The sequence below is a fragment of the Manis pentadactyla genome, chromosome 2 (genome assembly GCF_030020395.1).
Source record: "Manis pentadactyla isolate mManPen7 chromosome 2, mManPen7.hap1, whole genome shotgun sequence".
NCBI lineage: Eukaryota > Metazoa > Chordata > Mammalia > Pholidota > Manidae > Manis > Manis pentadactyla.
The window spans coordinates 21,671,436-21,688,051 of record NC_080020.1 but is presented as its reverse complement, the minus strand read 5'-3'; the positions used below and the strand labels follow the sequence as shown (position 1 = coordinate 21,688,051).

Sequence of the window (16,616 nt, the reverse complement as noted above, 5' to 3'; positions counted from 1 at the left end):
AGTATCTTACTGCCTAACTTAGCTCGCTTATTGAGCTGTTATATACACTGTCTGGAGATTCTTTTCTTCTCTCCCTTCTTGTTCCTCCTCCTCGATTCTTCATCTGTTGGGTGTTTTGTGCTGTGCTCTTTCTAGGAGTGCTCCCATCTAGAGCAGTCCCTGTAAGATGTTCTGTAGAGGTGGTTTGTGGAAAGCAAATTCCCTCAGCTTTTGTTTGTCTGGGAATTGTTTAATCCCACCGTCATATTTAAATGATAGTCGTGCTGGATACAGTATCCTTGGTTCAAGGCCCTTCTGTTTCATTGTATTAAATATATCATGCCATTCTCTTCTGGCCTGTAGGGTTTCTGTTGAGAAATCTGATGTTAGCCTGATGTGTTTCCCTTTATAGGTGACCTTTTTCTCTCTAGCTGCCTTTAAGACTCTTTCCTTGTCCTTGATCTTTGCCATTTTAATTATTATGTGTCTTGGTGTTGCCCTTCTTGGATCCTTTCTGTTGGGGGTTCTGTGTATTTCCGTGGTCTGTTCGATTACTTCCTCCCCCAGTGTGGGGAAGTTTTCAGCAATTATTTCTTCTAAGATACTTTCCATCCCTTTTCCTCTCTCTTCTTCTTCTGGGACCCCTATAATACGGATATTGTTCCTTTTGGATTGGTCACACAGTTCTCTTAATATTGTTTCATTCCTGGAGATCCTTTTGTCTCTCTCTATGTCAGCTTCTATGTGTTCCTGTTCTCTGATTTCAATTCCATCAATGGCCTCTTGCATTCTATCCATTCTGCTTATAAACCCTTCCAGAGTTTGTTTCATTTCTGCGATCTCCTTTCTGGCATCTGTGATCTCCCTCCGGACTTCATCCTATTTCTCTTGCGTATTTCTCTGCATGTCTGTCAGCATGTTTATGATTCTTATTTTGAATTCTTTGTCAGGAAGACTGGTTAGGTCTGTCTCCTTTTCTGGTGTTGTCTCTGTGATCTTTGTCTGCCTGTAGCTTTGCCTTTTCATGGTGATAGGAATAGTCTGCAGAACTGGGACGAGTGACGGCTGGAAGGACTTCCTTTCTTGTTGGTTTGTGGCCCTCCTCTCCTGGGAGAACAGCGGCCTCTAGTGGCTTGTGCTGCGCAGCTGCGCGCAGACAGGGTTCCTGCTTCCTGCCCGGCTGCTATGGAGTTAATCTCCGCTGTTGCTGTGGGCGTGGCCTGGCTCGGGCAGCTACTCCAATATGGTGGAGTCGCGTTGGAGCAGGAGCTGCTGGGAGGCTATTTATCTCTGTAAGGAGCGTCCCTGCTCCCTGCAGCCCAGGGGTTAGCGTGCCCAGAGATCCCGGATTCCCTACCTCTGGATTAAGTGACCCGCCCTGCCCCTTTAAGACTTCCAAAAAGCACCCGCCAAAACAAAACAACGACCACCAAAAAAAAAAAAAAGAAAAAAAAATTTTTAAATTGAAAAAAAAAAAAATGTTTTTAATTAACAAAAAAAAGGTGGTCGTTCGTTTTTCTTTATTCTCCAGTGCCAGCCTCAGGCCTCTGCTCACCGGTCTTTCTGCCCTGTTTCCCTAGTATTGGGGTCCCTATCCCTTTAAGACTTCCAAAAAGCGCTCGCCAAAACAAAACAGCAAAAAAGCAAAAAAAAAAAGTGTTCGCGCACTTTTCTTATGTCCTCTGTCGCCCAGCCTCCAGTGCCTGCTCACTGTTCTTGCTGCCCTGTTTTCCTAGTATCGAGCGCCCTGCACTCTGGCCCGAATGGCTGGGGCTGGGTGTTCGGCAGTCCTGGGCTCCGTCTCCCTCCCGCTCTGCCTATTCTTCTCCCGCCGGGAGCTGGGGGGAGGGGCGCTCGGCTCCCGCCGGGCCGGGGCTTGTATCTTACCCCCTTCGCCAGGCGCTGGGTTCTCTCAGGTGCGGATGTGGTCTGGATATTGTCCTGTGTCCTCTGGTCTTTATTCTAGGAAGGGTTGTCTTTGTTATATTTTCATAGATATATGTTGTTTTGGGAGGAGATTTCCGCTGCTCTACTCACGCCGCCATCTTCCGCCCCTCTCCCCCAGATGGTATTCTTAGGATCATTACTTACGTAATATTTCCCACCACTATGCTATTCTCCCTACCAAACTATTTTCTGGGGTCTTGCCCATGTTTCTTCCCACCCTGATTCTCAGAGCTATGGAAGAATTAGGAAGAGAAGGGTGTAGTGTTCTAGAGGGGTCTGCAGATTTTGCGTGCCAGTGGAGAGAAAGACTAGCAGGAGGCTGGGGATTCTCCGTTAGGTGACGAGGAGAACTGGACTGGGCTTTCTCATCTGTGGGACCGCTGACCATTTGGACAGATAATCTATCACGGGCAGCTCTCTTCTGCATTTCTGACCTCCATCTGCTAGATGCCAGTAGCCCCCTCTACCCAGTTGTGACAAGGCTGTTAGAAAAAGCATAAAACCTAAATGTGATTTATTCCCACCAGGGGTGGGAATTGGTAAGGGCCTGGCTATACCTGTTTGAGTTTTTTTTAAACCTACCAGTGAAATTAAGACAAATAAGAGAAGGCCCAATGTGGATATAACTGGTTTAGGCGACTTCCGGGGAAGAATGTGAACCCTGTAGTGTAAGAAAAATTTTAGCTGAAATAAGCAGGCGAAGAGAGGCAACAAAGGGCCAGGTAGTTTATTTGAGTGCAAGTCCCGGTGACGTTCCGTGGTCTGAGTATTACAGGCTGGGGAAGTCACACCCGGTCAGGGAGGTGGGGGCTTATAAGGGGTTAGGAGGGGGAGGAGTGGGCAATCTATCCTAGGGAGGGTGGAGAGGTATGATTGGCTAAAGGTGACATAATAGACAACTAGAAACTTTTTTTCCTTCCAAGAGGGAGGAGGCTTACATCCGGGTCTTAGTTGGCACATCAGAAGGATGAATTCAGGAAGAGCTGTCCCCTTTCCATATAAGGCAGGGACCTTGGGGTCTGGTCTGTTCTCCTCCTATGGCATGTCTGTTCTGTTTGCATGTCCTTGTTTTTCCTTCCTCCAGCCTAACATGTAGTACTCAGCCAATGAGGAACCAGGGGAGGGACTCGTGTACTAGGGAATAAATTACTTGGCGCCAACAGGTGTGCTTGCCCGCCGGACACACGATCTTGCAAGACCGTCATTAAAGCCTTGCTCTGCTGTTCTCTTTGTCTCCGTGTCCACTTAATTGAGTTTGGACCAGTGAGTGTTTTCATGTCTTCTGGGATCAAAATCTCCTGCCTCCATTGCCTTGAAAACCGGATGCTCTAGACAATTCATTGGTGGTAAATTACTCAGTGAGTATTTACTAAGCATCCAGCATCTGGGACATGAGAGTTTTGAGACCTGAGTGAGAAAACAATCACAGGATGCCAACCTGCCTGCCCCTGTGGAAGACAGCAACAGTCACCTGGGCTCCTGTCCACACTTTCCCCGTGGTAATCCATTCCCCTTCCTTCCTTTCTTCTTACCGCCCTTTATACAACACAGTAAATGAATGCAGTCTCACCTTACAAAATAATACATTATCCTCATCACTCCCAACCTAGGGGATCCCTTATGGGGAATAACTATTGTTTTAAATTTAGAACTCTTCCTATGCACTTACATAGTTATTTTCGCATACTGAAATCAGGAGTTTGTTCTTTGTTTCAACATAAACTCTTGGTTTTAACATAAACGGCATTCACTGTTATTTTGTTGAACTTGAGTTTTTAACAATTAACATTCAATTAAATGAAGACTTGTCCACATCTGTTAATTCTACCTTATTCTTTTTTAAATTGCTGTAAAATACTCTATATTATATGCATATCTCCACTTAGTTTGCCAATTGATGAGCAATTACATGTTCAGCTTTTAATTATTTTAACAAAGCTTACAATGTTTTGTTAAAAAAAAGTCTCTTTGCTAAAAAAATGTGGTTATCAACTAAGAAATGGTATTGTTTTGAGGGAAATACAAAATAACACTGCTAATATCCTTACGAAAAGAAGTGTATCACTTAAAATTCCTCCAAAAGTGACTAAGAATAGCCATGATTATTATCACAGGCCACCTGGTTTAAACTGACAATCTGCTTCATTAGCATTTCAATTTGGAGAGTCTTCTTGTAAAATGCAAACTTCTTAGTCCCTTTAAGAAACCTTCCAGGTCTCTCCAATGCCTCCAAGACAAATTTCAATTTCTCAGCAAGACTAACGAGATCCTGTAGGTTCCTTATTCCAGAAAACCTTTAGCGGCTTCTCTCCTCTGGGCTGAGCTCCCCCCCCCGCGTTGCACTCTGCCCCCATAACCCTGTTCCCGGGTTTTGGGACTTCCTGGCCCAGGGCTGCTTCCGCATCTGTGTCGACTGGGTGATGGCGAGCAGGGATAGCGTCTTGATTATCTCTGACCCCAGCTCCTGGAGCTCAGTATTTGCTGAGTGAGCGAGGCCGATGCTGGAATGGGGTGGGGGGGCCAGAGGGATGCTCGTATTACGCTCCCGGGGACGCCTGAGTCGCCAGCCTGGGGCCAGGCGAGGGGAGACGCACCCAGGTCCCACCAGGCTGCTGCCGGCTCCCCTTCTCACCTCCCCTAACAGAGAAGCTCCCGTGTGCTTCATTACCTAATTTCCCTGCAAAACTTAACGGGAGACCCTACCGCAGGGCCGCATGCCTGGAATGAGAACGGACCGAGGCATGTCTACGTATTTCCCTATAAAATGCTTATGGTGACCAACAGAGGGCCCAACAAAACACCGAGAGACGTGGACAGTACCAGGCTGTAGCGCCACTTAGCTTCGAAGGGTTTCAAGAAATCTTTGGGGGTGTCCATATAGGAATTTGACAAATTATCTTTTAAAGATGTAATGACAGGAAATAAGTCCTCACACCCACAGCAATTAGAAAACTGAATGACAATGGTGACGTATAGGGTGTTGCGTTAAGGCCCAAGCTGATCGGAGAATTACAATGGACTGCTCCTCGGCAACAATAGGGAACACCTCTGTGAACATCATGGGGCCAACCTGCAGCAGCATTTGCCAAGGAAAGCAGAGCAGAAATGTGTGTTCTCAAACTCCACAGCAGTTTTCACGCATGACGTTTTCACAAGATCTTAGGTACACACCGGGAGCTAGTTTTGGCTTTCCCTTAACGGTTGTCCAACAATAGTGCTGACTAATGATGAGAGCCAGCAAGTGCCCTTGGGCGGCCGCGTGTAAATTAAAAAAGTTGTTATAAGAAGAAAAAAGAACGGGAAACTTTACCACTTGGCTCCCCGGGTGCCGAAATGTGCGGAAAAGGCGGGAGAGAAACCTCAGGGACGGGACCCAACAAGGGAAAGAAATGAGATTAGAAGCGCGGCACAGGAATGCCTCAGAACCTCCCCAGAGGGCCGGCGGCCCTGGGGCTCAGTCTCCTTGGTGCAGTCCAACCCCAGTGTCAATCAGCAACTCCTAGCGTTGCGATTGGCCGGGGACTCCCTTGGTCTCCCTGGTGCCCACCTCCTAGTTGCTTGGGGTTTACTTCCCCAAAGTACACGGGCCCCACCTTGTGGAGCAACCGCTCCTGCATGGCAAACGGATCTCCGCCCAGGGAAAGACGTTTCAACGAATGGGTGCGGCCCCATGCACTTACTGGCCTTCGTGGGTATCGGTCAAAGAACTTCCCACCCTCCTTCCCACCTTACCTTTAAGTAATTGGCCTCTCTCGGTGCCATCCGTTACTAGGGAAACGAGATCCTCAGAGTCTCATAGGTAAGAGTCAAAGCCAATCAAGAGCCACGCCTTCATCCTGAGTCAGTACCCAATTGCTGCTCCAGGAGTCTGGAGGACGCCGTCGGGATTGGTCACCAGTTGGTCGCAACAAGTTAGGCTGAATCGCTATTATATAGACCGGCGACCGAGCACGCGTGTGTGCGGACGCAGCTGCGTGAGGGGCTATTTGTGTGTGCTGTGCTCTGGAGCGAAGCTTGTCCCCTTCCCACTCAGCCGCGCAGGTACGCCGGGGTGTGGGCGGGGCTGGGCGCCTCAGGGATGGAGACGAGCTGGACGGTTGTGAGAGGGACCAGTCCGAGCGGCGGCCGCGCCAGGCGCGCCCCCCCACCCCTAAACCTTAACGGTCGCCGGCGCGCGCGCGCTGAGCGCACGGGCGCGCGGAGCGTCCAGCTCCCGCCCCCTCTCCCCCTCGGCTCCCACCGGCCGGCGCGCGTGGCCGTGTCCGCGCCCGCCGCATGCGCGTGCCTTGCCCAACGGCCGCGCGGGGCTGGAGCGACCTGCGGCCGCCGCCCGGGGCACAGGGCCATCTGTGGGCCTGGGCCCTGCGCGGCCAGCCTTTCCCGCCCGCCCCTCCACGCGCCAGTCGGGTCTTTATCCTGTCTTGGGATGGGGTTCTGGCTTGGCCCGGGCCAAAGGCATTTATTTAGGCGAGGGGGCGTCACGAAAGTGCGGTAATAATTCTTCGGCAGGGGAAGCAGAAGTGACACTTCTTGGTTTTCCAGGATGTGAACGGGGAGCCGCGGGTCCATGGATAACGAGTGATGATAATTAGTTTTTTTCCTGAGGTTTCACTTGTGTGCCAGGCCTGTGTTGAGCAACTTGTGGGCCTCTCATGTGCACCCCCAACGACTCGGTGAGGTAGGTTCTGTGATTTTCCTCGCTTTACAGCGGACTCGGAGGCCCAGAGGTGGAGCGACATGGTCAAAGGCACGCAGACGGTAAGAGGCAGGTATTTGTGTGAACCCAGGCCGTCTGACTTGAGTGCGCGAGCCCATTTTATTTTCTGCTGCAGGCCCTGTGCGGCTCCAGAGCACCTCTGCCCCTAGGGCACTCGTCCCTGGGGACAGCGTCAGCCTTCAAAGGCCAGCTGCCGTGAAGACGGCAGCGGCATTTGTCCTTGAGCCAGTCGGGCGTCTAGAGAGACGAGGGTTAGGAGTGGGATTATGACAAAGGAAAAGAAAGGATTTGGACTTCTTTTCTACGTGTATTGATACATGTAGTTGATGAATGTGGTGCACTAAAAATACTTCTGGGAAAGGGATAGAATAAAATGAATAAGTGCAAATGGACACGAACAGTGTCCTTAGATGAAACTCATAGCACGAGGATGGGAAATTCCCGCCAGCAGGAAGTTAGGCTCTGATATTCGACCTTGAACCTTTTTTTTTTTTTAATCGGAGCGGACTTAAAAAGACCTTCCAAAAGATAGTTTAACTTCCTCGTTTTGTAGTTGAAGAAAATGAGGTGCGGAGCGACGACTTCACGTTTCACTATCGTGTGTAGGTTAAAATTAGAAATCGTAATAGAAAGGAAGGTGCCCAGTTACAAGTTAGTCTACTTTTGACCTCTTTCTTTGTAGCTTACTAGGTGAATTACGGGTGATTGAGATGTGTTGGAAATATTTCACCCTTAATGGCAGTTGGGATCTTTTGTGGATGGAAGCCTGTTTACATTCAGTTCATTTGTTTAGCATTTTCTGTTAACGCTCCTGTGCATATGCAACATAGGAGACACCTCCAAAGACAAGTATGTATTTTAGACTTTTTAAAAGCCAGTGTAGTCATTAACGAAATAATAAATGTTCTTGTGTTGCAGCCCAAATCATCACATCACAAATGTCTACTGGAGATAAAACTACAATAAAAATTTTGGGACTAGTTCATTGGAATGGCTTTCAACTTTTTTTTTTAAAGACGTATCTTCTGTTTGGGCACTTTCAAGGATTGGTCTTTAAGGATTTTTTTTGCGGTCGGAGCACATACAGCCTTGTAAGAAGTTTAGAAACTATGAGGAACCTTTTGCAAGTGTTTCCATTTACCTTGTGCTTTCCATGTTTCTTAACCGAAAGTAATAGTAGGTAAAAGGATCGAAATGTTGAATGGACAACTTCTTTCCTATCGACACATTCTTGCCTTTTTGATGTTGCCATGAATAACAGATTGCTTTAGAGTATAACATTGTTTTTCTTGGAACTTGCCTCTGTAGCAATTCCAGTTACCTGCATTTAGACGGGGGAGAGCTGTTGAATTAGCATTTTAAGTTACCAAATGTTAAAACACTAATGACCTACATTTAAACCGTTGTTTGATTCCAGCTAATTTTATTACTGCTTGATGTAGAAGATAATCAGAATGAAATTACTTTATGTATCCACTGAGGGATAATTTTGTTAGTTTCTCCTTCAGCTGTTTTAACAAAATACTGTTTCTGACCTGCAGCCATTGGTTAACAGTTGTTGGGCAGGAATAGGAAAACTGATATTTCACAGATTGGTTGCCCAGCTGATCCTCTTGTGCATTCTTTTATCAAGAACAAATGAATTGAAGCAAATTGTGATAATACAGACTTCTGTGCTTTCTTGTTTCCCAGCCAAGTCAGAGTTTACTTTGGTTGCTAAACCCTTTCACTCTAAGCTTTTGTACTTCTAACTAGTAGAAAAGTAGGCAGTTCTTTGTTCTTTATTTAACTCATTTTCAGTTTGCTGTTCTCAGCTGGTAGTCTGCTAAGGGAACATCAGATTCGGTAATGTTTGTTGGTGACCTACTTTGTAGCAGTTACTTGTAATTTACATTTTTAAAAACTTGTTTTAGAAGTTTGCACATAAAATAAAGGGGATAGGTTTTAAATTTTTGTAGGTTTGTGAATTTGTGTATCATGAGGAGAATGGATGAGGCAATGTTGAAAGTTGAATTTAATACAAAGCCTGATACTATGACCTAAACCATTTCTTTCCTTTTTTTTTATCAGTTTCATAAAATTACTTGATCTTCAACATTTTGCAGTTTGTTTTTTTAAAATAATATTTCAGAACTCAGATACATATTGGATGCTCATTAAATTGTGCTTTTTAAAACTGCCTTGGACAAAACTTATTTTACAAAGGGAGAAAATTGTCAAAGTAGGGAGGTTAAAGAAAACACATTTTTTTCCTGGCTAGTAAGTTAACAGCTAGTGGGAAAAACCTTCAGTGCCATACTGTCCTTCCAGCTAAGATTCAGCAACTGTAATCTTAACTTCGGTGATCACACTGGCAGCAAACTGGTGTGTGTTTTCAAATTTCAAAAATTAGCTTTCTCTTTTTTTAAAGTATTGTCTGAAGTACACCCTATCTGACCTTGATTGGAAAAACTGAGCTATAAGGTGGATAATGTGGTGTAGAAATTATCTGCACATGAATAGTGGGCTTTATAAAGCAGAAAGTAATTTAAAACATTTCGCTCACTGACTGTGGCCTTTGTAGATAAGGTCTTCAGTTAACATTAACTATAGATTTCTGCATCTGTCCTCTGGCCAGCCTGTCTTGTAATGTTTAGCTGCTTAGCCTATGTATTGTATTTTAGGTATTTAATAAAATAGATATTCAAGATAGTTCAGAGAAAGTAAGCTCGATGGGGCACACTTCTCCTTTTTAGGGATGTCATCCTTTCTGGGTGTTAACTTAGCCGGGTAACAGCGTCATTGTATTTGTATAGCCCTTTATAAATTTTAAAAGTGCTTTCACACATCTTAGGTATTCTCATGTATTTATAGGAGAACTAAAGCTCTGAAATATAAATAGTTGTCTAACCTATTTTGTAAAGCAGGTGGTATATCTAGCATGTGTGCTAGCTATTGAAAAAACTGAATGATTCAGAATCTGGAAGGTGTGAGTGTGACACCTTCCTGCTCTTACAGGCTTCTTAGAGGCCATTCATTCATCAAGTACACCCAGTATTTTGGACTCTGATCTTCAAGCTTTTAGCATTTTCTGGAGTATATTCACCTATGCTTTATGAGGTCTAAAGGATGGGAAATTCATATTTCTAGGAACTTCATAGATGAGGCATTAGTATTAACTATAAAGCATTTTTTCATTTTGATGAGAAAACAAATGTTGGTTATAAACCCAGATGACTAGCTTTTAAGTGGAATGGGGAAGGGATGTTAAAAAAAGCAAGAAAAGCTAGTGAATTGTTAAGTTTTCCAACTGCTTTGAACTTTTTTTCTTTTAGGAAAACAAGTTTTTGAGATAGTTTTAGATTTACTGGAGAGTTGTCATACAGATACCTTTACTCAACTTCTCAGTTAAAGTCTTATGTAATCATGATATATTTATCAAAACTAAGAAATTGACATCAGCAAAATTCTGTTAACTAAATTATTGGCCTTACTGGGATTTCCTTAGTTTTTCCGCTAATGCCCTTTTTCTGTTCAGGATCTATTCTAAAATACTATGTTATATTTAGTACTCATGTCTCATTAGTCTTGATTCTCTGACCACTGTCTGTCTTTCCTTTATCTTTGATTACCTTGACACTTTTGATCTAAGGTTATAGATTTTGGAGAATACCACAGAGGTGATTTGGCCTTCTTACCACATTTGGGGAACATAATAATGGTTGAATTTAATCTTGATCATTTGATTAAAGTAGTGTCTACCAGGTTAGGATTTTTCTCCTTTGCATATTCTCTTCATTAGAAGTTAGTCACTTCTAAGAGGGAGAAGCGTCTGAATTTGTGGACTGTGTTAAAGCTACCACTGTAATTACTTGATGTTTTTTGGGAAGACACTTTGAATCAGCAACTGTAATTTTTCCCAAGTTACCCTTAATTTTAGCATTTATTAGTGAATCTTGCCTATGGCTTTTATTGTGGTGTTTTAATAATGACTCCCTCATTCATTTGTCACTTCTCCCTCATTCATTTTTTTATTAAGACTTTATTTTCTTACCATGATCTTTTTATTTCATCAGTTAACTCTTTGGGTTGTAATCCAGAGTTACCCTAACTTAATATTTGCTCTTTTACTTACTATTCACATTGTTGCAGTTTTGGCTCTTGAGTGCTTTTGAGGTTCCCCCTTCCCCCCTCCCCTCACACCTTTATCTTATTCTTTTGTCTTTCTTTATCAGATGCTTCAGGCTAGTCTTGTGTTTTTTGCCTGTCTCAGCCTTAGAAATAACCATTATTTCCAAGAGCTATCAGGAAGAATTTGGGAGGGGGAAGGGGTAACGGAGCAAATATGAACATTTTGGAAAGTAGATTAACAGATCCAGTGATGGTGATATTGCTCTTGCTCTGAGCACTGATGTTGGCTTCTGTTTGAAGTTTCTCTAGCCTGGGAAAACATTTTTGTTTCTTTAATAGCTAACCCAAATTTCAGATGTTTGAGTACATAACATAACCTTGCAACAAAAATTTGTGACAATTTAATTAAACAAATGTTAGTATACACAGACCCTTGCCTTTTATTTTTTCTTAGTGATTTTGATAAATTATTCAGGTAGATTTAAAAGACCACTTGTATACGTTGTACTCAGATTTGCATTTTTAAAAAGTCTGACTATTTTTTTCCTGTACAGGTGCCCATTCCTCTCTTCCCCTGAGAAAACCTTATGTCTCCCCAGGCTGTTTTATTAGTGGGTTAAAAAAAAATCCTTTTTCAAATGGTTTTATTGAGCTGTAATTGACATACAATAAATTGCACTTATTTCAAATGTACATTCTGGTAATTTTTGACACTTTATACTCAATAAACCATAACCACAGAAAAGATAGTGAATGTATCCATCGCCACCAAAAGTTTTCTCTTGCCCCCATGCATTCCTTCTTTCCTGTCCACTCCCCCACATCTGCTTCCCCCAGGAATGCCTTACCTGCTTTCCCTGAATATTTGTGTGCATTTCATTTATTTTATACAGTTGATATCTTACAATATGTGTTTTTAAATATACTACAGTTTGTTTATTCACCTGTTGATGGACTTCTGGTTTGTTTCCAGTTTTCGGCTACTACAACTAAAGCCTCTTAAGAAATTGCCTAAGTTTTCCACTTTACCTTCGCACTAGCAATATTTGAAGGTTCCATTTCCTCAGTATCCCAACCAGTACAGTATGGTCAGCCTCTTACATTTTAGTCATTCTGACAGGTGTGTAGTGGTACCTCACTGGTTTTAATTTGTATTTTTGAAATTACTAATGGTGGTTAGCGTTTTTCATGTATTTGTTTGGCATTCAAATAATTTCTTTGGTGCGGTGTCTTCAGATTGTTTGCTCATGGGGTTATTCAGTTTTATGTATTTTGGATACAAGTTTTCTACGAGATTTGTGCTTTACAAATATGCACTCTCAGTCTAGCTTGCCTTTTCATTCTCTTAAAAGTGTCTTTGGCAGAGCAGGTTTTAAATTTGATGACATTTATCTGTCTCTTACAGATCAGGATTTTGGTGGTGTATCTCATTTCTTCACTTAACCCAAGATGATGCAGATTTTTTTCTTTTGTAATTTTAAAATTTCATTTCATTTATATATATATATTTTTGTAGATTTGTGGCATTTATTATAAAAAGCTGATATTCATACACACAGAGCAGTAAGAACTTAAAATTCATACATTTACTTCATATTTTTAGCTTGACCTTCTACTAAATCTTTAGCGTTGCTATTTTTGGCCACTATAGGAGATCCTTCCTTGCCTGGGTGATTTAAAAGCATAATTCGTCAATGAACATCTCTTACTATTTTTCCTTTGTTGGCAGTAGGGCTTACAACTGGTATTAATGCCGCTTCCCCACCTGATGCAGGTTTCTTGTTTTTTGGTTTTACAGAGAACCATTTTGAGTTAAATTTTAATACAGTGTGAGGCATGAAATGAGGTTCTATTTTTTCCCTGTATGTGGATATATAATTGTTCCAACACCATTTGTTGAAAAGAATATCCTTTTCTACTGATATCTGCACTATTGTTGCAAATCACTTGTCCATTTAGTCTGGGTATATTTCTTAACTGTTCCACATATCTATTTGTCTAGTTTTTATGGTCACACTATAGTCTGACTATAATGTATCTGTGAAACATGTTAATCTATGAACAATATCTGGCATTTTGTGTATACTGAAAATACTGAAACATATTTAAAGGCTATTAGTTACAGTATGTGTCAAGTGACTTTTTTCATTTTAATACTGTTCTTGAGATGTGTCATGTTCACTTTATGATTGTTATAAATAGGGTGACTGTCTTGGTTTCCCAGGGACAGCCCTAATTCACTGCAGTTAACCTGGTAAAATTATAAATAGTACCTACCACTTTTTAATTTTTCAAGTACCTGTATGATGATTTTTGAGGTTCATGATGTGAATAACCACAGCTTAATCTATTTCCTTTTAGATGGACCTGTAGGTTGTTACTCCTTTTAAGTTTTAGAAATACTGTGGCAGAATAAAACAGTTAAATTCTCCGTTTATGTCTCGTGCAAATGGATGTTTCTTGTATATAAATCTAGAAGAGGATTGCTAGATTCATCAACAGTTTTGATTTTATTAGGTAGTTGCAAAATAGTTCTCCACTGTGTTTGTAGCAGTTGAAACTCCCTTCAGTTTGCAGGTTCTCAATTCCCTACTTCCTTGCCAGTGTTTGGTTTAGACTGGTATTTTAATACTTTGGGGAGTCTCCTGTGAGAAGTGATAGGTTTTAATTTTGCATTTTACGGTTAATTTAGTTTATCTTTTTTGTTTCCCATTTACTTTGCCAAGTATTGCCTGTTCCTTTTCCTTTTCCTGTTTTTCTTTTGGGTTATTCAGTGATATGTAAAGGAGTTCTGTATATATTCTGGATTCTAATCTTCTGTATGATGCACTTTTTTGTGATTTAAGACTGACACTTAAAGGTTCTGAGGTATTATGGTATTTTGCCATTTTGCTTTTAGTAGAAAGAGAAAGAAAGCTCTACTATTAAAAATTCAGGTGGATTATGATTGGTCTTCATGCTTCCCTGATTTTGGAACATAAATGCCCACAATTACTTGAAGCACCTTTAACACTAGTAAATTTACTGATGGGGAATTTGTTTACAGTTGCCAATCTAAAAATTTGGGATTCAAGTGGACATTTTGAAAGTTAAGGGAATATTTCATAGGTCAGGGTCAATCCTGTAAAATAAATAATTGATTATGTTAATCTGTGATGTATTAACATTTCCATTGTTTATGTTTTTTTAGAGTAGCCCTTATTGACATGACAGTGTTACTGCTTTTCAAAGTAGATGTATAAAAATTAACATTCCCAGTGGACAACAAATCAATTCTGTTGCCTCAAACATTTTTTTTCCTTTGGTATAAGCTACCTTAATCATGCCTTCATTGTTTGCTTTGCAGGATCCTAAAGCCAACACAAAGTGATCTGTTTGAAAAATTTTAGTATTACAAGCCAAAAGCGAGTTCCCTTCTGAAATTGGGAAACTCCATCAGAAAATACTCTGATTAGCTCTTAGACCTTAGCCCTGAGAGTTCAGAGAAAATAACCAGGTAAAACTTCTCTTGAACCAGGAAAAAGTTGAAATTGGACCTTCCACACCTGCTGCTAGCAGAGATGTTACATGATCCTCAGATCTGTTTAAGTACCTCATTTACACTAATTAAAATCGCAGAGTGGAGTTAATTTATGGAATTGTAAATCTTATGGGATTTTAAAGATCATTTCAAGAGCTAAAATATGTAAGGTAGCATATCACTAATGAATAGATATTGGGTTTTTTTAGATCTTTTGGATCTCATCTACTCATTTTAAAATAGAGCAGTCAGTCTTGAAGTTCATTTGTCATTATTTTACTTGCCTTAGGTTTGTTTGGGTGGTTCAATTAGAACTGGTAAACTGGAGATTGTGTTTATTGTTTTTCTTAAGGATTTCTAAGTGGCCAATTTTTCTTCACTTAATGAGGTTAAGAACTGTCCTGTCCTTCCCCTTTCCCTACCATAGTACCTTTTCACTATTTCTTGAGAAAATATTTAAGGGAAAGTGTGATTTTTAAAATGTATTTTTCCTGTCCTTTTCATGGAGTACAATTTGGAAATACTGACTTCAAAAGTTCTATGACTTGTATAAACTTAGATGTAAAATTCATGGAAAGTAAGCTTCCTTTAGTGAAAATAGATGATTTCCTCCCTCCCCTTTTATTCCCAGGTCTTGTTTCGTATCTGATCTTTCTAGACGATAGTGATTTTGCTTTTACATTGTTCTTAGGAATATTATTTTTGAGTGATTTTGTAATATATGCTGCAGAAGGTTTATGATCCTGTTGATCTGAAAGCAGTGTAATAAGGGAGTAATCTCCAAATAGGAATACTTGGAATGTTTGTTTGATGAACTTTGCCTTGAAAGAATGGCATGTATCTTTTAGGAAGTCTTCCGTTCTTCACATTGGCATTGGGAGGGGGGAATGACTGTTACTGATAATTGAAACAATAAAATTAGTTGACCCTTAAACAACTGAGGTTTGAGCTCACTGACACCCTGAATAGTTGAAAATCCATGTATAACATTTGACTTCCCCAAAACTTAACTGCTAATAGCTACTGTTGGCTGGAAGCCTAACAAATAACAGTCCATTAACTCATATTTTGTATATGTACTATATACTGTATTATAATAAAGTAAACTAGAAAAAAGGAAAATGTTATTAAAAATCACAAGGAAGAGAATACTGTATTAATGCTTTAGGTTGACGTCTATTGACAAGGTGAATTGTGCGTACCTGCATCAGTATTGTCTTAATGATACAAAACACTAGATGTTACATGTATTACTAATGTTACCCTTCAAAAATGAAAGCATGATGTGGACAGGAAATTCATACTTATTTACAGATACAATGATTCATGCATTGATAACAAAGCAACAGTAGGATTCTGGTAGTCTAATATAATTGATGTTTCACAATTGCCTGTCCTACACACTAATTGATGAATTGCTATAAAATTTTCATGGCATACAGTATGAGTGTCATATTCATAATACAGTATTGGACATACCTGACTTCTAAATTTATTCAGTATTTCTAGGTGATTGGGTTTGAGTTTTTTCAAGGTGTTGAGTATCTCCAAAAAATATTTCCCAGTATATTTATTGAAAAAATATCTGCCTGTAAGTGGACCCACCCAGTTTAGATCATGTTGGTCAAAGGACAACTGTAGTTTCCTATTCTGATTTTGTTACATGCTTCATAGTATATTTGACATTGTATCCATTGGCATGCTGTTACGTTAGAAACAGCTAGAATCCATAGTCATACAAATTGGTGAAACCTCTTTTAAAAGGACGCAGTGTTCTGGGAGTGTTTTACAAATGAGGGAGAATCTTAGAACTTTTAGCATGTGTATTCAGTGATATGCATAGCTTATAATGTCACAGTAGATCAGTAGTAATTGGCAAAACCTGCTTTTCTGAGGTGAATGCTTGTGAATTTGTTTTCTTTATTTTGGATTGATAGAATTGAGAGTTCTGATTACCAGAGGGAGATTAAAGATTCAGGAGGTATGTTAGTTACATATTTCTCACGCTTGTGTTTTATGTTCGGGCCAGAGATGAAGGTGAAAATTTTAGAGGTGATTCACCAAATAATGATTTCTAATTAGGATTAACAGATCACCAATATTTTCTGCTTTTTTCTTTTTTACTGAAAATGATGATCAATTAGGGTTATTCACAAAAGTTTTCAGTGTGTGTATGGTCTTAGATTACTGAAGAATTTCCTTAAATATTTTGTAGTTACTGGTGTTACTGGTGGTTCAGTATTCTTAATTATTTTAATGCATTTTATGGTGTCTTCAGGATCTTTTTAATCTGGAAGCATTTGTAAGTTAGAATTTTGAAAGCATAATTTACAAACAATTACT

General features: G+C 40.7%; 1 protein-coding gene and 1 long non-coding RNA gene across 3 annotated transcripts in view; both read left to right on the top strand.

Moving 5' to 3' along the window:
- The first annotated feature begins 5,810 nt into the window (after nt 1-5,810).
- G3BP1 (G3BP stress granule assembly factor 1) overlaps nt 5,811-16,616 on the top strand; it is a 35,622-nt gene continuing 24,816 nt past the window's right edge. The window contains exon 1 of one of the 2 annotated variants that reach the window (XM_036879106.2): nt 5,811-5,967. Coding sequence is in view for 1 of the 2 variants with exons in the window: in XM_036879104.2 (XP_036734999.2) it covers nt 6,664-6,684 (21 nt within the window). In the remaining variant the exon portion in view is untranslated. Of the gene's footprint in view, nt 5,968-6,660; nt 6,685-16,616 lie in introns of those variants that run through there. The other variant, XM_036879104.2, reaches the window with a different exon arrangement.
- On the top strand, nt 6,692-15,838 carry LOC130680275 (uncharacterized). The gene is made up of 2 exons (XR_008993241.1): nt 6,692-7,734; nt 14,100-15,838. It is a non-coding gene; the product is annotated as an uncharacterized LOC130680275 (long non-coding RNA).